Below are 21,278 nucleotides of genomic sequence, written 5' to 3' on the forward strand. Positions count from 1 at the left end.
AATCGAGAATGTCGCCAGGAGTCGAAACGTGTCCGACTCGACCGTCTGCTTTGCCGCCTCGAGTTTGCGGCCGAGCCGCCGGGCGACCGTCGCGCTACCCAGACCTCCAAGTCCCCGGTTGGAAGATTGTCTGGGCCAGTCGCGTAGCAGCATAGCGCCAGACCAAATATGCCAACAGTTCGCACGTCGATGAAGGTACCAGCTGCTATGGGGACGGTTTGACGGACCTCGAGTTCGGCGGCGCCCAAGACAGTCACTTTATGTACTCTCGGTCCGCGGTTGGGCGCCTCTTCGATGAGCAGAATCGTTCCATCATTCCTGTCGTACATCGCAGGGTAGGTCCTCAGGTAAGAACTGTAAAGCGACATGACGGTGTGGGACACCGACTTGACGGTCGTTGAACCGCACTCCCAGGCCCGTCGCAGCCGGACACTCTCGAAGCCTGTCGCGTTAGCACGTCGCCCAGCGAGGATTCGTACATAGTGCTCGCCAGTCTACGTTCTCAGGGGTATCGGTATGAGCCATCTCGACCTTGTCAATCTCGTTGACGTCCGGGAGCGCGAGGTAGACGGGGCGGCACACGCGCGCGCGTTGGTAGAACGCGCGCCATCGCTTCGAGACATTGTACCCCGCCAATACGACGTCCTCGGCGGGTACAAAGGACAAGATGTGGCCGAGGATGAAGTCGTCGAACAGGACCACCGGGTCTGAGGATGGCATTGTTGCTGGGCGGTGGGTCGTGCGCGGATGGAGGTCATGACAAGTGCACGTTTAGACGCGTCGGGATGCCAAGCAAGGCTCGGCAATCGACATCGTCAACTGGCCGTCATCCACTCCGGGAACAAACTGAAACGCGCACCTCCCGCGTTTGCAAACCTTCGTCCCCAGCGCCAATGGCCTCCTCATGTACATGACGCCGCTTGTCCATCACAATGCAGGCGAGGGAGCTACGGCGTGACCAGCCTGGCCATCGCCAGTCTCACTCGAGCTCAAACGTGGTTCTGGCGAGCACGGCTGCAGGTGTCAGCGACGCCAACGGCGCGGCACCCACACGCCGGAAGCTCGTCGACCAGGTAGCCTGCGCTGTCTGTTTCATACCACCACTGGTCCCATTCGGGCATGGCTCGGCCACTCTCCCGGGCATGCTTTTGTGCGTTGCAGTACAGCTGCTCGTTGCGGAGGTCGAGCTGAATTATTTCGACCATACCGTGTGGAGTAATGCACGACTGGTACTGATTATGTCTTCCGTGGTACCAGAAGGCCACGGGCATCTTCGGAGGGCTGTCAGGCGGCTTGTCTGGTGACGGCAAGGCCATGGTGGATGTGTCGAAGATGAACGAGTGCTGATTCTGGTGGCCCGGTTAACGACTGCGTTCCGATGTATGTGTCATACCCTACGCAACACGAATCGTTCTCCCAGGCTGCAAGTGATGTGGTTGTGAATGGTAAGGGGAAGAGACGAGGAGGCGACCAAAATCGAGTTCTTCTCGACCAGGGAGAGCCTCTCGCCAGCTGGAAGGTCGGCCGCCATCCGCAGGACCGCATCATAGTTCTTGACAATAACCACCATGGCCCCACCACAGTCCAAGACCAAGTCATTGCCAGCTACTCGGTGGCTTAAAAAGTATTCAGCCGAGCCGATGAGTATGTAGACCGTGAGTCACTCACCTCGAAGAGGGACGGTTGTCATCGTCGTCCAAGTCTTCCATGAATGCAGCATAGGCATCAGCATCACCGGTGTGCGTCGAGCTGCGAAGAATTCCTCGCAGCTTATGGCGACGCATTGCAGGTGGTACGGTTGGGACAGGAGGCGGCATTTCTGATGTGGTGTCCAGTTCATCCTGGAGTGCCTCGTCGAGATCGTAGACGACGGCGGGGCGGAAAGGCTCACCCTCCTCGAGCGACACGACCACCTCAGATGTGGCCCGCGAGTATACCCTCAGGCGTACTGTACGTATGTAGACTCTGCAAGGATGAAGTTGCAGCTTATCGTCAAGCCCTAGAAGAAAGTATCAGCGAGGGTCGTACACCCCGGGTACAAACAGTGACAAGGCTCAAGTACCGCGGTTCTGGCCCTTGCTCCGGATGCTTAAATTGGACGGTCTGAACGTGTTGGGGTTGGAGCCGGGCAGGATCCGACTCGAACTCAACTTGCAAGGGGCCGATAACACCGTCTTGCGTCGTCGCGATGCGTTCAACGTCCAGAAGGGTGTCCTGGCGTGATTTTACCACCACGAGGGAGATGGCGTCCGCCACTGTCCGCTCCGAAATCAAGGTCATGGGCCCCTCGCGAAAGCGTTGGGATCGCGGGGCATTGAACTGGGTGAGGCAGTGAAACCCGTCGACGGCAGGGTCGGCGGTGGCCTGCATCTGCTGTTCAGCAACACCAAACATCAGTGCTGCTTTGGTCGGGACCCAGACCTCGACCAGTTCGGAATCATCGTCGTGCGGCGGGTTCGACAGACACAGCACATGCCCAATGAAGTCGAGGGTGAACATGCGAATGAGCGGAATGCGGCGAGCGAAGCGGATGCTCTTCAGCGGCTGAAGCTCCCGGTCGAAGAGAGTGAGATCCCACCTCTCGTCGCAAGACATGGCAGCGATGGCTCCCCCCTCCGGGCCAGCTGGACTCAGCCTGGCGTCAAGTCGTACGTCCCGAAGTTTCTTGGTAGTGTCGTACTGGAGGATATGGGTCGACCAGATGACGCTGCAAGTGCCCGACGCCCACGCTTTGTCTGTCTTGACGTGGTCGAGGCCTGCTGTGAGGTTAGTGTCGTTATCCCAAGACAGGCTGCTTACAGGCGCTCCTCCAGTCTACATCCTTTGGGCCAACCCCGATCATCTCCGTCTCGTTGAGAGATGGATGCTGCCGCTCCATCGCATCGTAGATTGGCCGACAGATCCGCGACCGTTGGTAGAACTGCCTCCAGCCCTTGGAGACATTGTAAAGGGAGGTTACGACCTGCCGGGGAGGGAGGTTGGCAAAGATCCCGACGAGGACAAAGTCGTCGAACACTGCTGCTGGGTCTCTGGCGGCCATGGTTGGGCTGGGGGCCGACAAGGAAGTATTGAATGATGCAGAGTGGAGTCGAGTGACGACTGGGAAGAAGGAAGTCAGGCACGTCAGATGTCGCCGGCCGGCGGCCCCCTCGACGCCAACCCAACACGTCTCCGTCTCGGTCAACCTCTCCTACATATGTAGGTAGCTGCATCTCTTCTCCTATCATATCTATCATATCTAGTCGGCACAAGTCAAGTCGGTACATACCGGCGAGCGTCTGCTGATCTCCTACAGAGCAATAAATCAATCCCAGTTGGGCCGGCGGCGGTCGATGATGACCGCTGCCCGCGCGTGATGTCACGAGTCGGCACACCCGAATACATAACGACTCGTCGCGGGGATAAGTCGCCGGTGACCGCTTCCCCACGCCACCCACTTCTCCCCATCGCGACCCCTATAACAGCATACACAACTGCCGCAAATGCTCGGAGACCCCAGCATCCCCCACACTTACCATGACCAGAGACCCAGTTGACGTCTTTGACGACTTTGTCCTCCATGACATCCTGTCGCGCCTCACGACGGAGGATGTCATGTCGGCCTGGAACGTCTCGAGCCGCTGGCGCGCTTTTCTAGCCACGACAGACTGGTACACCCGCCTGGCCGGTACCATCCCGAACCTGGACACGGGGCTGCTGCACGACATCGAGTCGCGGGGGCCCAAGGACCGGGCCTACAACGCGCGGGACATTTGTGGGTCGCTGCCCGAGCGCGCTGACAGCAGGCTACCGCGCCATGCGTGCCGAGGCCTGCTGGGCCCGCGGCGTGCGCGTGCGTTTCAGCCCCGCCGTGTTCTCCGACCCGGTCATCCCGCGCAGGGACCCGTCGCTCGACGTCATTGTCGTGCTCGACAACGACCCGGACGAGTGGGACCTGTGGACCATGGTGCTGTTTGACGCGAACCTCGACGCGCCGGACCCCCACCCGCTCCCCCCGGCCGACGACTACAAGACCGAGTACGTCGACGTGCTCGGGCTGGTACTGTACCAGGTCACCGAGCTGGACGGCAGGCCGGGGTACGAGGTGCGCGTGTGGGTCACGAAGCGGGCGCGCGCCCTCTTTCCGCGTGCCGACGGTGACGGTGTCGACCATGGCGGGGATGGCGAGGGCGACAAGCCGAGATCCAGTATCCCTCATTTCGAGTACCTCGCGAGCTTTGAGACCGCCGAGCCCACCGTCTGGGAAGAGGCCTACTCGTTCACCGTTTGCGTCGACAAGGATGCTGAGACAGGTGTGCTGTCGCTAATCGCAGTTCACGATACGACCAAGGGGCAACTGCGCGTCCAGCACCTGGCGAGCAGCGGCCCCGAAGAGCCTCTCCGGGAGGACCAGGTATTTGACGTCGAGCACCCTGGCTCCAACGATACGACAGTAAGGCTCGGCGCGTCCACGCCGCTGACGCCAGATCCTGCTCGCCGATGAGGACTACATCTTCCGCTACGTGTACCTCTACTCGACCGTCGTTGAGGTCTACTCGCGCCGCTCGGGCAAGCACCTGCTCACCTTGCCGAGCGGCATGCCGGCGGCAGTCTACCGCTTTGCAAGCGTCACAGACCTCCTCGCCCACGAAGACGAGATCGACGACTGGGGCGATCGCTATCACCCGCCTCGCGCAAGAGATCCTGTGGCGTTCCGCCTATCCGTCCCTGGTACACGCGGGGGTTGTGGACAGTTCGAGATAGACAAGTACTTCGCCAGACGGTATCACTTCAAGCAGGTGTAAGTCGCCCCCGCGTCCCTCGCTCACGAGCAGCCTTGCCATCTGTGGCGCCGACCTCATCGTCACCTTCCGCGACGACACATTCCTCATCGTGAAGGACTACGCTGCGGTCCTGGCGCATGCCGAGGGGCTCCCTGAGGCCGAGCGCGCCCAGCACGTAGCCCGCAACTCGATCCTCTTGGCTCAACGGGCCCCCAGCGAAGCCTGGGATCCCACCGCGGCCTTTGCTTCAGCGGGAACGCGCTTCGCCGTCGTACATGTAAGTCTGGTGGCGATAGCCACTCACACGTTACAGACCCACGACACCCTCATCTTCGATGCCCGCGACCTTGCACTTCCCGCGAGCGGCGAAACGCCGGCCCCTGTCCCCGTCACTGTCATTGCCGGCCCTCGGCGCTCGAAGAGACATGCCATGATCACCATGTCGGATGACGCAATCTTCGAGATTGTCCTTCTCACCAGCGGCCAGAGGCCCGACTACACCGCAGCTTTGGCGAATGATTCTAGGATGAGGCCCTGGGAGCCGGACTGGAGCAAGTTTAACGAGCGACCACCCAGTGAGTTGTCGGCGCAAGCGGGACTGATGACCAGGTGTCGTCAGGGTGTACGACTGGAACGGCGACCCCAGTACCAACAAGTATAACTACAGAAGCAGCGACAGCGAGGATAGCGATAATAGCGAAGACGATACAGGCAGTGCCGAGGACGACGACGACGAGAGCAGTGATGGTGACGGAAGCGGGAACGATGATGACAGCAGCGACGGGAGCAGGAGAGACGTCTGACGTCGCGGTAGATACACGTCGGCTCCATGAACCGTGGTCACCGTAACTCTAGTGCAATGCAGACCGAGAGAAACACAGGCGGTGTAGGTGTACCGCCGCAGAAACCCAGACGCCAGGGCTGCATCCGACGTCGGGGGCCGTTGCCGGCCGTCTGCCGGCCGTCCTCCGGCTTACTGGCTATTCCACTCCTCGTCGCTACCCACCGTCACCTTTGTCGTAACAAGGGACTGCATTCATTCTAGTCATCGTCGTCACCACCATCCTCATCGCAATCTACGTCTGAGCCGTCGCGGTGTCGGCATCGTCCTCCTCTTCGTCGGCACCATCGTCCTCACAGCCCTCCTCACCATGTTCCTTCCGGCCACATTTGCACATACCCATCCGGTGTCACCTGGCCCTCTTCCTCCTTCTTGCAATGGTAGGCTTCTCCGGCCTCTCCCGCTCACACTCGGCTTCGGTCATCGGGTCCTTCAGGAGACCCGCCGCGCGGAGGAACACATTCCCGCCGTCGTTCTCCACTCCAACGTCGATCTGAAAGTCATCGCCGCTGGGCAGGAGTGTAGGTTCGGGCAACATCACGGCGCCGGGGTCGGCCCTCACAGTGGCGCACAGGGCACCAAGCGTTTCGCCGCATTCAAAGTGGACGTGAAACACCTCGTCGTATTCGTTGAAGCTGTGGAGCTCCAGGAGGTTGGAGAGCCCAAGCTCGCGGGTAGTCACCGGACCGGCATCAGAGACCGAGCGGAGTACACTATCCCACAGCGGCTTGAGAGGTTTTGGGCCTGGGTTGTCGTCACGCTCAGTGGTCGTCCCGTCATAGAGAGCGATGGAGCCGAGGTAGACCTCCTCTGGCACCTGCCATTGCGAAAGGAGCTTGGCGAGGAGAATTGGCGAGAAGGCGAAGTCGTGCATTCGGAGCACTGCGAGGTCAGGCAATGGTCGTGCTGGTGTCTCCAATAGCCTCAAGACCGCGTCTGAGTACTTGATCTGTCTTCGGAACCCGCCGATGGACCCTTGTTCACTGTGCAAGGTGGACATACAGCTTAGCCCGAGCTCGACGAGGCCGGTGCATAGACGGATGAAGACGTTGAACGCTTGATAGTCCTCGACTCCGTTTTCCATGAACGACCCGAGCTCGACGTGGAGGGTCTTGAGTTGGCCGAGAAGTGGGGCCACGAGTTGGTATTCAGCTGTGCTGAGTGAGAACGCCAAGTCGTTGACCCCCGTCCCGTCGCGGGAGCCACCACGGACTTTGAGCGTTGTCACAGGGATGCCTTTGGCATGCGCGCGTGCCAGGGCGAAGAGGACCGCGCGGAATTTTGCCGTTGCCGTGCGTACATCGAGCCCATTGCCGTGCCGATATGATCCCCCCCGCCAGCTGTGCGGATTCGATGTCTCCGGCCAGGTTCCGACAGAGTCCCTCCACGTCGATTCTCGGGAATCGAATTGGTTGTAAGGAAGGGGGACGAAGCCGTCTCCAGACGCGATGCTTGCCCCCTCAAGCGCAGGCAGCCTGCAGAAGGCCACAGCGAGCTGGCGCGCAAGCGGCGTGTCGAGGCCAGCCGGTGCGTCGTCCTCACCGGCCGAGGTGGGGTACAGCCCCAGGAGGTCCATCGCTTCCGGAAGCGGGGGGTCACCTTCAGTCTGGGAGAAGATATCGAGGGTGACGTGCCGGACGTGCCGAGCGCCCGAGGACGCAGCCAGGCCGGAGAGGAACGCAAGACCGGCGGGGTTGGCACGGATCGACACGCTGTGGAAGGCGCTGCGCCTCGTGTCGACCAAGGCGTCGTTGAACGACTTGCAGCACAGGCGGAGGTGGCCGATCGAGGACCGGGGCAGCTGCTGGCTGATCTCCACGAGGAGCTCGGCTGGGAGGCTCCAGAGGCCGACCCGCGTGGGCGGCGTCGGTGGCGGGGAAACGGGGGCCATGGCGAGGGTACTGTATGGAGGTTCCGTATGTTGATCAGTGGGGAAAACACAAGTGGGATGTGAAGGTGAGATGGACTGTAGTACCCGCTCGACAGCGGGCACTGTGACCCGCCATGAAACCGCACCCGAGATTGTGCACCGCAAAGTGCCTTGGGATGGGGAAACAGCTACAAACAGTAAACAACCCGCGCATCCACTCAAACAGGCACGACGTCATGTCGCGGGGCTCCAAAACCCCGTCTCCAGTACTGCTTGGGGTTAAGGCTAACCCGGCTGCTTGCGGTGATTGCTGTGCGTGTCTGTGGCATCAGGATGTCGGTAGAGGTCTTGGGCCCGCAGGACGGCTTCGCGGCTCGTGGCACTGCCAGATGGGGCGAGGATGTGCAGCGACGCCACGTCACTTGCCACACCCGAGGTGTTGAGGCGACCAGGGTTGATGGCGATGCATGAACAAGTAGGCAAAGTATCTGAGCGGCGGCGGAGGGGATACAGAGCCTGAAGCACTCATGGTCACCTAGATGTTGGACCACGGGATGCCGAGCAGTACGCTCCCACCCACATCCCCCTCGTGCCACCACTGGCCTCCTCTCAGGCGTCGCCGTCGTCACCGCCGCCGCCGTCGGCACTCGGGTCGTCCAGGTCGTCATCGCCATCCCACTCATCACCATCATCGTCGTCCCATCCATCCTCGGCATCCATGTCGTCCCACACCTCCGAATCGGAGTCCCCCGCGTCGAACACTGAAAACGCGGGATCCTTGAGGACGCTGACGGCGCGGAGGAATACGTCCCCCTCGCCCCCTTCGGTTGACAAGTCTTTCCCAAAGCCTACTACACGAGGGTAGGTTACGGTGCGGCTGGCAGCGGTGATTATGCCCGCTGACACCTCGCCGACATTCCCGCACTCGAAGTAGACGAAGGCGTACCTCGGGCCCGGCTCGTCGATACCTTCGTCATCGGCATTGTTGTGGTCGTCATGAAGCTGCACGAGGCCATCGAGTTGAAGCCTTTGGGCAGTCGTCTTGCCCCCCTGCGACGCAGCACGCAGCACCGCATCCCACAGCATCGGGAGGCCGGTCGAGGTCTTGCCGCAAACCAGTGTCGCGTCCTCGCCAAGCTCGATGCCGGCCAAGTTGACCTCGCGCAGTCGCCACTGAGTAAGGACCTTGATCAACACGGCCGGAGACAACATGTAGCCTGAAATCTTGAGTACCTCGAGCTGTGGGAGCGGGGGTGGGTTGGCGACGAGCCTTACGATGGCGTTTTCGGCGCCGCGGAACATCTGCACACCCTCCACGCTGAGGTCGACGAGGCTCGTGCACAGGCGCAAAAACGCGTGGAGTGCATCGTATCGCTCGATCCACAGCACCTCGTGGGTGTACGGCATGAGGCGAAGGAGCAGCGTCTTGAGGCTGCCGAGGAATGGCACTGCAAGCCCCTGCTCATCCGGAGTGAGCGAGAATGCCTTGTCGTCAAGCCCGACAGGATTGCTCCTAGGCAGGGACATCCCGTGCTTGTACTCGTCGATGGTGAGCGCCGTCGCCGTGGCACCTCGTTCGGCATAGGCGTGCGCGAGGGCGAAGAGCAAGCCGCGGAAGATGCCGTTGATGACGTGCTCCTTGCCATCATGCTCGACGTCGCCGCCCTCATTGAGGTCGATCGGATCCTCTGGCCGATCCCCCTCCACATCGGCCCGCAGCTGTCGGAATCCATACGGCATTCTGTACGTCATCATGGGCTCCACGGTACGGTGGCGCGAAACCCAGTGGTCGGCCAGCCGCGGTTTCGGGACGTCTCCCGGCCCGACGCTGGCCCTCTCGAGCGCCGGCAGCGCAGCGAGCACTGCGCCCAGATGGCGGGCGAAGGGCGTGTCCGCTCCAGGCGGGGGGATGTCGCCGCGCTCAAAGGGCGCGTGGAATCCGAGGGTACCGAAGCGCGCGAGCGACGACGCGGCCGAGGGGTCCATGCCGAGGAGGACGAACTGCGCCGCGCGGGCGGGGCGGACCACGCCGCGCCTGCCGAGCTGGACGATGTGACACGCCACCACGACGTGGCGCACGTACGGCGCGACGGGGGAGCGCGCGATGGCGGCGAGCGTGTCTAGCCCCGTCTGGCTGACGACAAGAGAGACGGCCCTGAACGCGCTGCGCCGCGCCGCGTCCGCCAGCGCTGCATCAATTGCTTTGCAGGTTAGGCGGAGGTACCCAATCTCATATGAGCGCAGCTCGTCTGAGACGAGGATGAGGAGCTCGGCCGGGAGGCTGGTGAGTGTCGCTGGCTGCCGTGTTGACATTGTGGGTGATGGAGGAACGAGACGTGTGTGAGAACGCGTTTGTGTTTTTGACGCGACGCGTGCGCCGACTTGGCACATACCGGCATTCCGGCATTCCACGGCGGCATGCCTCAGCTCGTGCATCACATTCGTGGCGCTTGCTATGGATTTGGTTGCCCGGTCAAGGCTGTGGACCAGCGGGGTGGGCTCAATCGTTGCATGAGCCTAAACGGTGCACCCCTCATACGTTCTCGCCCATCTGTGCTTGCGCCACTGTGGCGGCCATCGCCGTCACCATCCTTGACCTACTCCCTCCTGACATGGTCGTCCTCGTCGTCCTCGTCGTCCTCGTCGTCCTCGTCGTCCTCGTCGTCCTCGTCGTCATCGTCGTCATCGTCGTCCTCGTTGCCACGAGGCTTCATCAAGCTCATGAAGCCCGCGGCGCGGAGGAACACGTCCCCCTCATCACCTTCAGCCGAGACTTCGTCCTCGACGCCGTGAACGTCGTCGAACACGACGGTGCGCGTGTCCGCTTTAATGGTGGCGGACAAGGCTTCCCAAGCCATGTCTTCGCCCTCGAACTCGATGACCCACAGCTTTGCGTCTTCGTCGAAGGGTTCGTCGAAGGTTACGTTGAAGGATCCCCCACCGCCGCCGCTGTTGTCGCTGTCGCTGTCGCTGTCGCTGTCGTTGGCGTTGTCGTCGCCGTATTCATGGCCCAAGCCTTCGGCGGCGTGAAACTCTCCAATGCCCTTGAGGCGAAGCAGCTGGACTGTCCCTGGCCCTTGCGTTGAGGCAGCACGCATCACCGCGTCCCACGTCATTGGCATACCGGTCGCGCTCTTGTTACATTGGATCCCCTTGGGCGGATCGAGGACCAAGCTGTTGAGGAAAACCTCGCGGAGGGGCCATTGCGTGAGGAGCCGGATAAGCACCGACGGCGGGAGCTCACCGCCTTTGAGATGGATCCGCTCGAGGTTGGGGAACGGAGGCAAGTGGTCGGCGAGCCTCGCGACTGAATTCGTGTCTCCGGGATAGTTTCGGCGCACGATGGTAAGGTCAACGAGGCCGGTGCACCGGCGGGCAAAGGCGTGGAAGGCGTCGAAACGCTCCACCCTCGGCGCCCAGTGGGCGTGTGGTCTGTACGGCGTGAAAGAGACGATGAGGTTCTTGAGGGAACGGAGGAACGGGCCGACCAGCATCTCCTCGTCAAAATCAAGTGCAAAAGCCGCGTCGTCCACCCCGTTGTCCTCCAACGCGGATTCGAGTTCGAGCGCTGTTACCTTGCATCCTCGAGCATGGGCGTCACTGAGAGCGAAGATGACGCCGCGGAAGATCGAGTTCATGACTTGATCGTCGTGGGCGTCACTGACATAGTAGCCGAGTAATCGGTTGCTGTCCTCTGGGAGTCCCGGCAGATAGGGGTGCAGGTCGCGAAACCCAAAGGGCACGTACAGCGGGAAGTGTACCCAATCCCCGAAGAGGAAGCGTGGCTTGTACTCGGCCTTGTCGGCACTCCTCGTCAAGGGGATGAACCCGAACCCGACGCTCACCTTCTCGAGGGCCGGCAGGGACGAGAGCGCCATGCCGAGAAGCCGCGTAAACCTCGTGTCCCTGCCCGTGGGGGGCGGCACGTTCTCGCGTTCACTCGGGACGGCGCCAAGCAACATATTTCCCTCTAATCGGAGGCCATAGGGGTACTGCGACGTGCCGGAAGGGTTGAGGCCGAGGAGGGTGAACTGATCGGCGCGCTCGCGTCTCACTTCGGCCCTCGGGCCCAGCTCGGCAAACTGCCGGCCGATGATCACCTCGTGGACGTACGCGCCGGCCGGGGACTTGGCAAGGGCGCGGAGAGTGTCGAGGGCCTTGGTGCTGGCGACGATGGACACGGTGCGAAACGTGCGCCGCGCGGTATCCGCCAGCGCCGTGTCGATTGCCTTGCACGACAGTCGGAGCCGCCCAACGTCGCGCGTGGACAGCAGGTCCGAGATGGCGATGACGAGTTCGGCCGGGGCGCCGGCGAGTGTCGCCTCTGGGCGGGGCATTGTGAGTGAGCTTGTGGTAGGGCGGTGGGGAGTCGGGGGGGTGGGTGGGGGGGGGGAGTGCGAGTGAGTCGGCGGAGACGGTTAGTTATGAAACGAGTGAGCGAGTCGGACAAAGCGGTCAGCGGGGTTGTTTATGTACGACGCGGGCGGTGTACTTGTGAGCGGCCTCGATGGCCGCTGCCTGCCGTCAAGTCTTGGCACACTTGACGTCATGCTCGGATGCATTCGATGCATGCCGTTACAACTCCGCCCGCCCGACCCACTTCTGGCGCCGATGTTACTGCTCTACTCATCCTCGTCATCCTCGTCGTGGAAGTCAAGGTGCTCGTGGTAGACGACAAGATCCTCGTCGCCAAGATCACTGTCGTCGAAGTCTAAATATTCTTCGTCGTCCCAGTCAGAGCTGCTGTCGGAGTTACTGGACACCAGGACAGCTGGCTCTTTGAGGAGGCTCGCGGCGCGGAGGAACACGTCTCCCTTGACGCCGTCGGCGACCACCACGTCCTCCCAGTCGTCTCCAGAACCGGGGAACACTACGGTGCGCGTGCTGGCGAAGACAATGGCCGTGGGAGCGCCGTCGGGCATATCTGCGCACTCAAACTTGACGGTGTACCGGGTTGGGCCGTCACTGTCGCTGTCGCCGTTGTTCCCGATGCTGTGAACCTGGGCCAGTTTATCGAGTCGCAGCCACTCCATCGTACCCGCGGCGCCGTGCTGTGAGACCGCACGCAGCACGGCGTCCCAAGCCATCGGGATGCCTGTCGAGCTCTTGTCGCACGCGAGCGATGTCTCTTGACGGAGGGTGATCCCCCTGAGGTCGACCTCGTGAAGGTTCCATTGTGAGAGGAGCTTGATGAGTACCTCGGGAGAGACGTTGGAGTAGTTGCCAAGCAGGAGCACCTTGAGGTGGGGGAGCGGGGGCGGGTCGGCGGTGAGTCTTTGCAACGGGTTTGTGCCCGAAGAATCCCCACAGTGCCACAGACTGAGCTCAACGAGAGATCCGCACAGCTCCAGGAAAGAGTCGAGAGAGGGAGAGTCCCAAGGACCCTCCGGCTCGTACCAGAAGTTCCCCCTCAGAGAGAGGTACATATGCTTAAGCGTTGTCAGGAACGGGGCCACGAGCTCCTTCTCGGCCACGGTTAACGCGAACGTCGTGTCATCGAGCCCGGCGTGCTCGTAAAGGATCGTCGCGGTGGTAGTTCCCGCAGCATGTGCGTGTGCTAGGGCGAATACAAGGTCCCGGAACACAGCGTTGACTATCTGGGGGTCGTACACGTCGCTTACGTACCCGCCCCCGCGGGCCTGGCGCTCCCGGTTGGACAGCAGCTCCCGGAGACCAAAGGGAAACCACACCGGCGCCGTTCGGTTGAGGAGTGGCCTGAAGTGCATTCTGTCGGCAAACCGAGTCATTTGCAGGTATCCCAAGCCGACACTCGCCTCCTGGAGACAAGGCAGCGCCGTGAGTGCCGCGCCTAGCTGCCGCGCAAACGGGGTGTCAGCCCCCGGCAAGGGGAACACCTCGGAGATGCTGCTCTTAGGGTGCCGGTGTGGACCTCGGGGGTCACGGAGCCCGAGGAGGTTGAACTGCTCGGCGCGTGCTGGCGAAACTCCACGGGTGCCTACAAAGATCAACTGACGCCCCACGACAACCTGCTTGACGTATGGGGCGACGGGCGACGCAGCGATGGCGGCGAGCGTGTCGAGTCCCGCTTGGGTCGCCACGAGGGACACGGTGCCAAAGGTGAGGCGCGTGGTGTGCGCGAGTGCCGTGTCGACGGCTGTGCAGGTGAGCCGAAGGCGGCCGACGTCGCGGGAGGGGAGTGAATCGGAGATGTGGATGAGGAGCTCGGCGGGGAGGTCGAGCAGGCGTGGCATCCTGGGCGTGGGGGCGTGTGCGATTTTGTACTAGAGAGGGGAGGGGTGGAAAGAGAGGTTGAGTGAAAGAGGCCGAGTGTTGCCGCTCGCTTTATGTACTCGGTGGAACTGGCGTTTGACGGGGCGAGTGCGAATCCACACAGGTCCATCGACGCTGCGGATGATGTGGATGGCCGCACACTCTGCGCGCCCGTGCACATTGTCATTCTTGGTCTGGGATGTGTGGCTGTGCGCTCGCTTCCTGTGAACTTTGTGTTGCGGTCTGGTGTGGCGCAGCGCTAGCCATCTGCCACGATGGACGGCCTACCTCGCCACCTCGCCCCTCTGTCCCACAATGCATCCCACAAAACCACCACAATGCATACACGAGACAATGCGTACCCGCGCCAAAACTCAGACACAACACGCATTGGGGGCAGACAATACATGCCTGTGCTGTTGGGTCGAATTGCTGACGATGCCAGGACTGCTGGAAGGGTGCGCTGCTCCGGGGCGCTCGACGGCGGCGACGGCGCGGTGCCACACCGCCACTCGAGTATACAAGGTGTCGCCGTCGTTGTTTGATCTCCATGTTACTCTATTCACGTCTTAAACAGCAAGCACTTCCTGATCTCAGCCGTAATCACTGAGTGCTATGAACTTCGGCTCCTCGAGGACGCTCGCAGCACGCAGGAACACGTCGCCCTCGGCCCCTTCAACGGTGAATCCGCGATGCCAGCTCGCGACGGAGCGAGAATCGGCCGTGACGATCACCTCGGTCATAGTTCGGCCATCCCCGCGGATGGAGACGTGCCATGCATCGCCCGGCCTGTGGTCGTAGTCGTCGTCGTCGTCGTCGTCGTCGTGAATCTCACATAGGTGCGCGAGTACCAGCCTCTGCGTCGTCCCCGCGCCATGCTTCGACGCGGCACGGAGAACCGCATCCCACAACATCGGCGCCCCGGCCGAGCTCATGCGACAGGCGAGTTCCGGGTCCTCAGTGAGACAGACCTCCCACAGCACGACCTTGCGCAGGGGCCACTGGGTGAGGAGCTTGACCAGCACCGTTGGAGGGAGCTTGAAGCACTGGATGTCGAGCACTTCGAGGTCGGGGAACGGCGGCGGATCGTCCGCGAGGCGGATTACCGCGCTGGCGTCGTAGTCAAACGTCGTCGAACGTGGAAGACGCAGGCGTAGATTCACGAGGCTGGGGCACAAGTGCAGAAAGGCGTGCAGGGCGTTGTGGTGCTCATCCAGCTCTCGTGAGGGGCGACACGGCCGCAGGCAGAGCTCCAGCGCCGTCAGCGTCGCGAGCAGGGGCGCCGTGAACTCGGTCTCGGCGGGGGTAAGCGAAAACGCAGCGTCGCAGAGGGCCATGCCTTTCCCCTTGGCGCTGAGCGTCGTTGCCAAGACGTTACCGACGCCACGGGCGTGCGCGAGGGCGAAGAGTGCCCCGCGGAAGATGGCGTCGACCATCCGCTCATCGCGGTCCTCTTGGACACGGCAGCCGACCTTGGCCTCTCCGACTTGGCGGTAACCACCTGCGTCCGAGGCCTGGACGACCTCAGCGCACAGCTTACGAAGCCCAAAGGGCAACCATTGGCCCACAGCCGGGTCTTCCCACCCGGCCCGCTCTTCCCAATAGTCATAATCAAAGTGCACCGGGCGGTATCCCTCCCCCACGTACGCGGCCCGCTCCGCCTCCTTCGCCCGCCACTGATCAGCAACGCGAGGCGGGCGGACGAATCCCTCCCCCACGCCAACGCTAGTGAGGTTGGGCAAGGACGCGATCGCCTCGCACAGCTGGCGCGCGAGGGGAGTGTCCGGCCCAGCCGAGGTAGGCAGGGGGAAATGGCCACGCGCGTGCAGGGGGAGGGTGCCATACAGTCCGAGCGAGGCAGCCGGCGCTGGGTCCACGCCGAGGAGGGCGAACTGCGCCGCACGCGCGGGGTGAACCGCACCGCGAGAGCCGAGTTGCACAATGTGCCGTGAGAGAACAATGTCCTTGACGTATGCGCCGACCGGGGAAGCGGCGATGGCTCGCACGGTGTCCAGGCCGGCCTGGCTGACGACAAGCGACAAGGTGGCGAAAGTATGTCGCACCGTGTCGGCGAGCGCCGCGTCGACGGCCTTGCAGGTCAGGCGGAGGCGTCCAAGGTCACGCAGGGGTAGGTGGTACGAGGTGAAGATGAGGAGCTCGGGCGGGAGGTCGGCAAGTGTAACGCGTGGAGGCGGCAGTGCGGCAAGACGGACCTCTTCCATCCTGATGAGAGCATCGAAGAAGTCATCCATCCTGGAGAGAGAAAGGAGAGGCGAGGAGTTCGAGTGTGATGAGTGAGACGAGGAAGGAGACAAGGTGAGTGAGAGAGTTAAGTGGCGAGCGAGACAAGTGATCAAGTGACCTCGTTGAATTACATAACTTCCAACAGAGTGCAAGTGCACTGTATCGCCCGTCGCCACCATCCCAAAGCACATCGACATGCGTCGCTGACGGCAAGAAAGATGCGAACGTGGCAAAACTACATTTGGTCAACAGATTGTTACAAGTGTTGCAGTGGCAGCGCCTCGACTGAGTGAGCGAGGTCCGTGCGAGGTCTCGATCCGACAGCGGCGCGCCGACTCGCCGTCGGCCGAGGGCTCGAGCGAGTGCATGAGTCTCTCGATTTGTTTACATAACGACTCGTTGCCTCGATCGAGGCGACGTTCTTCATGCAACGAGTCTTTCAACAACAAGATTGTTAGGTGTGGACTAGTGGACGTACTCACCCAACGTGGCGGAGCAACAAGTCGTCGCCCACCACACCATGGCACATTGTACACGACTATGCATCCCAATACCCCGACGAAGCTACTCACTCAACCCAACGCCGCCCCACACCCTAGTGCTCGCAAAAGTTCCACGACAGGAGCTCAAAGTTCTCCTTGATATCGCTGTCGATGGCCTTGCGCTCACCCATGAGCTCTGCGCGAATCTGCTTGGCCTCGTCGAGCGAGTAGGGGCACCCGAGGTCGGCGTAGATCTGGTGCTGGAGCTCGGCGGGGAGCCTGGAGTCGAGCTCGCGGATGCTGCCCCAGCTCGCCTGCTGCGGCGGGACGTGGGCGGTCGACACGACGGGCGTCTGCGGGTCCACCAGGAAGAGGGCGACAATCTTGCGGTGGCCGGGCTTGGTCTTGTCGACGAGCTCGAAGCTGCTGACGCAGTGCTGGAGGACGTTGGGGAAGGCGAGGAGGCGGCCCTGGGGCGTGGCCACGTCGCCGACGGGCACGACCGTGCTGTCGCCGTCCATGTCGGCGTTGACGCCGTAGTATGCCTCGAAGGGCGAGTGGTCGCCCTGCTCGTACTCGAACCCGCCCTCGGTGAAGCCCTCGGCGTCGGCCGGCGTGCGGAACGCAAGGCGCGACGGCGTAATGTTCTCGTTGTCGTAGTAGTAGAGCGCAGTGCCGCAGATCCGCTCGTTGAGCTGGCCCTCAATGTGCCAGCTGCCGCCGTTGTACTTGGGCTTCTCGGGCGTGAGCTCGATGTTGGCGAGCTTGACAATGACCTGCAGGCGCCTGGCGCCGAGCTTGACGCCCGTGACGCCGGGGAGCGCGAACAGCGGCTCGCCGCCCTTGTTGAACGACGTCGGGCCGACGAACTTGTACTCGGCCGGCTCGGGCTGCTGGGGCGGGTGCGTGTGCTCGTGCCACTTGGTGTTCTTCTCGTACTCGTCGTCGCCCGTGTCGTACCCAAAATCGTAGCCGGCGGGGAAGAGGACCTCGTAGGGTGGTGCGGCCGCAGCGTCACGCTCGTACTTGGCCTTGCGCTCTTCCTGCTTGCGCTCATACTCTGCCTGGCGAGCGTCGTTGGCGGCGATACGCTCGGCCTTCTCCTCGGCCGTAAGGCCCGCGTAGGGGTCGTACTCGGACGATTCTGCGTCAGAATCATCGTCGTCGTCGTCGTCATCGTCGTCGCCGTCATCGTCCCCGTCGTTATCCTCGTCCACAGCGATCGCCTCTACGACCGTGTCGAGCTCGTCTGCCGGCGCGGGGGCCTCGGCAGCAGGGTTGGCACCGCTGCCCCCAACGGCCTCGTCCACTGCGATCTCCTCGGCAGTTGTCTCGACTGGACCGCCGTCGGCGTCGGCGCCCTGGGTGTTGTCATCGTCGGCCTCATCCTCGTCGTCATCGTCATCGTCGTTGTCTTGTTCGTCGCCCGACGACTCGCGGTCAGGGCGGTTGTACTCGGAGCACCATCCGTCCTTGACGCAGATGGCAGGTGTCAGACACTTGCGGTTACTGTCGGTGCACACGATACGCGACGCGTACACCGAGGGGTCGAACGGCGGCGTCGTCTTTGCTCCCGCGGCGTGGTTGGTCAACGCGTTCCAGTTCATGACACGACCGTATGCCGCGTCGAGGAGCGGCAGCGAGGCCGTCACCAGGTCCTCGAGCACGCCGTACAGCTCCTTGTGCTCGACGGGGTGCAGGTTGTTGATGTAGCTCGCGAACGTCGCCTTGCCGTCGGCGCTCACGTCGACCTCGGACGGAAGCCACTGGAAGCGGCTGCTCCACAGGCGCGCGCGCTTGGCCTTCTCCTCTTCGGCGCGGCGCGCCTGCCAGCGCTCGTAGTTGAAGCTCCCGGTGGACGCGGCGTCCGAGTCAGCGTCGGCGTCGGCGTTGGCCTCGGCCTCGGCCTCAGCCGCGGCCGGCGCCCCCTCGCCCGCCTCGGCAGCCTTGGCCTTGTTGTCCTTTGCCGTAAACTGCTTGAACCACTTCTCGCGGCGCTTGACGTCGGCGTCCGTCTCGAGCGCAGGCACGACCTCGCCCGAGCCCCACGCCTGGAGCGCGTCGGCGGCCTTGATCTCCCGGTCGGCGAGGTACCGCGTCTTGCCGTAGACGAGGGGGAAGAGGCTTGGGTGGACAATGTCGCGCACCAGCCCGTTCGAGCCAGGGTGCCAGTCGACCTCGTCGTTGGGCACGTTCTCGAGCGGGCGGACCGCGTCGATCAGGCGCGTGCGCAGGGCCTCGGGCACGCCGGCCTCGCCGTCGGCCTTGATGACGCTCGCGGCCAGGTCGAGCACCGAGACGTACCCGCTCTCCTTGTAGATCTTTGCCTTGTCCCGCAGCTCGTTGAGCGCAAAGTCGAACATGTCGCCGCTAAAGCCCTTGTGGTAGGGCTCGGCCTTGGCCTCGACGGCGGCGTTGATCTCGGCGCGCCATTTGGCCGTGATGTCGTCGTTGTCAATCTTGGTCCACCACTCTGGCTTGTCGGTGATCGAGTCGACAAAGGCGAGGATGGCGCGCTCGCGCACCGTCGGCGTGTTGCTCTTCCAGCTCTCCTCGAGCACGGCCGACGGGAAGCCGTTGTTCTTGTTGTCGCGCCCGCTGTGCGCGAGGTGCGTGTTGTGGTCGAGCGGGAGGCCGAGACCTGGGCGCTGGAGTGTCATGGTGGAAAGGATGGGTGGATGAGAGGGGGGGGGGATGCGGGCGGGGCGGGTATTTATCGTCGCGGCTGAGTGTCGTGTCGCCCACTTGGGCGTGTCTTGCAAGTCTGGCCCACCCACGGCGCTTGCGGGTTAGTCGAGATGAGTGTGTGCGGTGCGTGCGCGGTGCGCGGATGGTGACGAGGAGCGTGCATGCATCGCGGGCAGGCGGGCGGCTCGTCGGCTCGTCGCGTCCTGCGTCTCCCGCGGTTGCGCGTCTGCCAAGCGAACTTTGGCGGAACGCCACTTGAAATGACGGCAGGGACGACTCAAATCAACGGAAAGTGGGCGGCTCGGCTCGTGCTCCCTCGACTCCTCCCGCCCTCTTCGGGCTCGATGCCCGCCCTCTGCCAGCTCCTGGAGCAGGCAGTGCAACTCCTATGCATACACGAAACCCGATCAGAGCACAGCACCGCAGCGACGCGTCGCGCGTGTCGGATGCGATGACTGCTGCTCCTACTCTGCCTTTTCCAGCACCCATACCCTGTACTCGGACGTCGGCGCCTTCCACGACTGCACGACCCGCAGCCCGGCGCGCGTGAAGAGCTCGACGGCCTCGTCGTGGGCCCACTGCGCGGGTCAGCCTCAGCCTCGTGTCACTGGTGCGAGCGAGTTCTGCGCATGAAACGCTCAGGGAGGGCAAGGCGGCGCGAGGAGGCGCTGCAGGCGCTGCACTGCGGCGCCGGGGCGATGCGGCGCAGCGCGGCGTCGGCTTCGGCTTCCGCCCAGGGTGAGAGCGCCGGAAGCAGCGCCGGGAGCAGCGCCGAGCATGACGCCGCGGCTCCGTGGTCCGACCTCGTCCAGTCACCCGCACCCGGGCGCCGTCTCCCCCGTCACCCACATCACCACCCACCTTGATGCTCCACTCGACGTGCAGCAGCTCGCCCTTGGCGAGATGCACGTCCACGCCGCGGTTGGGCAGGTGCAGCGTCTGCTCCTCCTTGACGCGGTAGTAGCACTCGTGCCGGCCTGGCCCATCAGCTCTGCCCGCGCGCACCACCCACCCAGCGGCTCGTTGTACCGGTTCGCCCACTCGATCGACGTGTCGGGCGCGAGGCCGAGCTCGCGGCGGACCACGACCCAGCCGTGCTCCTCGAACGCGCGGCCCTTGCCCGCGGGGTCGTTGTACGCCGTCTCGACCTTGCGCCGGCCCGCCTCTCCGGGCTCGGGGCGGCCGTCGAGCCCGAGCACAAGCTTGTCGACACCAGCGCGGAGGGGGATGCTCGCGAGGAACTTGCCGGCGTCTTCCCGCGAGAAGTTGCCCAACGACGTGCCGATAAACGCAAAGTGGTGGGGCCGCGCCGCGTCCCCACCGCTCAGAGCGGCCAGCTTGCCTTCAGCAGCGAGCTTGAGCCCGGCGTCATAGTCGGCGTGCAGGCCCACGCGCGAGACCCGCGCCAGCGCCGCGCCGTACCCTGCGTCCAGGTCGCCCAGGACGCGCTCAAGCTCAGGCTTGGACAGGTCGAGCGCGTAGTAGCTTAGCGGGGTGGGGTTGGGGGACGGGGGCAGCGCGTCGGCGAACGCTTGGAGGAGGTACGCCGTCTTGCGGAGCGCGCCGGCGCCGAGCTCGACGACGTCGAAGCCCCGCGCGACGGCGTCGGGCGAGGCAGAGCTGAAGCCGACGGCCGCGGCGATCTCGGCGCCGTGCGCCTTGAAGATACCGAGCTCGTCGTGGAACGGGTAGTAGGACGGGTTGTCGACCGTGATCTGGTCGAAGAGCCTGGCGTCAGCTTGGGGAGCGGGGGTAGCCTACTTGAGCCCATCCGCGTCGTAGTGGATCAGAGGGGAGACTGTGCGCGTGTACGCCCACGCCTCGTCCTCGTCGCGCTCGCCCGGTACGGTGCGCGGCCCGCCGACGAGGCCAGCCTCGATGATGTCGCGCAGCGACTCGCCCGCGCCATCCGTGTCGGTCGAGCCGGGGAGCGTGTGGATCGTCACTGTGTTGGTCATGCTGTGTGTGTGATGGTGAGCTGGTGCATGCGCCGCGGCCGTCTTAAGCGATCCGACGCGGTGATAGGAAATGGAAGTGCTGGTGCTGGTGATTGCCCGACATGTCGTGCTCGTCGCCGCTGTCGTCATGGCGCCCGGCCCGGCTCCCTCCCGACGGCACGGCTTGGCATCCGGCGGGGCCCATCACGACCGCCGTCTCAA

The 21,278-nt window shown here is 63.3% G+C and overlaps 10 protein-coding genes across 10 annotated transcripts; 1 reads left to right on the forward strand and 9 right to left on the reverse strand.

Moving 5' to 3' along the window:
- Positions 1–450: 450 nt before the first annotated feature.
- Q8F55_008493 (uncharacterized protein) lies at positions 451–720 on the reverse strand (the record flags this gene model as incomplete). The annotated part of the gene is made up of 1 exon (XM_069356889.1): positions 451–720. The coding sequence occupies one exon, from the start codon at positions 718–720 to the stop codon at positions 451–453; it is 270 nt and encodes an 89-aa protein (XP_069204826.1).
- A 259-nt stretch (positions 721–979) lies between these two features.
- Q8F55_008494 (uncharacterized protein) lies at positions 980–1,316 on the reverse strand (the record flags this gene model as incomplete). Its single annotated transcript, XM_069356890.1, has 2 exons — positions 980–1,014; positions 1,052–1,316. 2 exons carry the CDS (start codon positions 1,314–1,316, stop codon positions 980–982), a joined length of 300 nt encoding a protein of 99 aa, XP_069204827.1.
- Positions 1,317–3,516: 2,200 nt separating this feature from the next.
- Positions 3,517–5,566, forward strand: Q8F55_008495 (uncharacterized protein; the record flags this gene model as incomplete). Its single annotated transcript, XM_069356891.1, has 6 exons — positions 3,517–3,754; positions 3,786–4,432; positions 4,485–4,710; positions 4,760–5,040; positions 5,077–5,338; positions 5,373–5,566. 6 exons carry the CDS (start codon positions 3,517–3,519, stop codon positions 5,564–5,566), a joined length of 1,848 nt encoding a protein of 615 aa, XP_069204828.1.
- Positions 5,567–5,953: 387 nt separating this feature from the next.
- Q8F55_008496 (uncharacterized protein) lies at positions 5,954–7,495 on the reverse strand (the record flags this gene model as incomplete). The annotated part of the gene is made up of 1 exon (XM_069356892.1): positions 5,954–7,495. One exon carries the CDS (start codon positions 7,493–7,495, stop codon positions 5,954–5,956), a length of 1,542 nt encoding a protein of 513 aa, XP_069204829.1.
- Positions 7,496–8,083: 588 nt separating this feature from the next.
- On the reverse strand, positions 8,084–9,787 carry Q8F55_008497 (uncharacterized protein; the record flags this gene model as incomplete). The annotated part of the gene is made up of 1 exon (XM_069356893.1): positions 8,084–9,787. The coding sequence occupies one exon, from the start codon at positions 9,785–9,787 to the stop codon at positions 8,084–8,086; it is 1,704 nt and encodes a 567-aa protein (XP_069204830.1).
- A 284-nt stretch (positions 9,788–10,071) lies between these two features.
- Positions 10,072–11,811, reverse strand: Q8F55_008498 (uncharacterized protein; the record flags this gene model as incomplete). Its single annotated transcript, XM_069356894.1, has 1 exon — positions 10,072–11,811. The coding sequence occupies one exon, from the start codon at positions 11,809–11,811 to the stop codon at positions 10,072–10,074; it is 1,740 nt and encodes a 579-aa protein (XP_069204831.1).
- Positions 11,812–12,096: 285 nt separating this feature from the next.
- Positions 12,097–13,686, reverse strand: Q8F55_008499 (uncharacterized protein; the record flags this gene model as incomplete). The annotated part of the gene is made up of 1 exon (XM_069356895.1): positions 12,097–13,686. One exon carries the CDS (start codon positions 13,684–13,686, stop codon positions 12,097–12,099), a length of 1,590 nt encoding a protein of 529 aa, XP_069204832.1.
- A 612-nt stretch (positions 13,687–14,298) lies between these two features.
- On the reverse strand, positions 14,299–15,957 carry Q8F55_008500 (uncharacterized protein; the record flags this gene model as incomplete). The annotated part of the gene is made up of 1 exon (XM_069356896.1): positions 14,299–15,957. The coding sequence occupies one exon, from the start codon at positions 15,955–15,957 to the stop codon at positions 14,299–14,301; it is 1,659 nt and encodes a 552-aa protein (XP_069204833.1).
- Positions 15,958–16,544: 587 nt separating this feature from the next.
- Positions 16,545–19,091, reverse strand: Q8F55_008501 (uncharacterized protein; the record flags this gene model as incomplete). Its single annotated transcript, XM_069356897.1, has 1 exon — positions 16,545–19,091. One exon carries the CDS (start codon positions 19,089–19,091, stop codon positions 16,545–16,547), a length of 2,547 nt encoding a protein of 848 aa, XP_069204834.1.
- Positions 19,092–19,583: 492 nt separating this feature from the next.
- On the reverse strand, positions 19,584–21,077 carry Q8F55_008502 (uncharacterized protein; the record flags this gene model as incomplete). The annotated part of the gene is made up of 4 exons (XM_069356898.1): positions 19,584–19,697; positions 19,981–20,096; positions 20,132–20,847; positions 20,881–21,077. 4 exons carry the CDS (start codon positions 21,075–21,077, stop codon positions 19,584–19,586), a joined length of 1,143 nt encoding a protein of 380 aa, XP_069204835.1.
- Between the last annotated feature and the right edge of the window lie 201 nt (positions 21,078–21,278).

This window comes from Vanrija albida (assembly GCF_041260175.1).
Source record: "Vanrija albida strain AlHP1 chromosome Unknown contig_7, whole genome shotgun sequence".
Classification (NCBI taxonomy): domain Eukaryota; kingdom Fungi; phylum Basidiomycota; class Tremellomycetes; order Trichosporonales; family Trichosporonaceae; genus Vanrija; species Vanrija albida.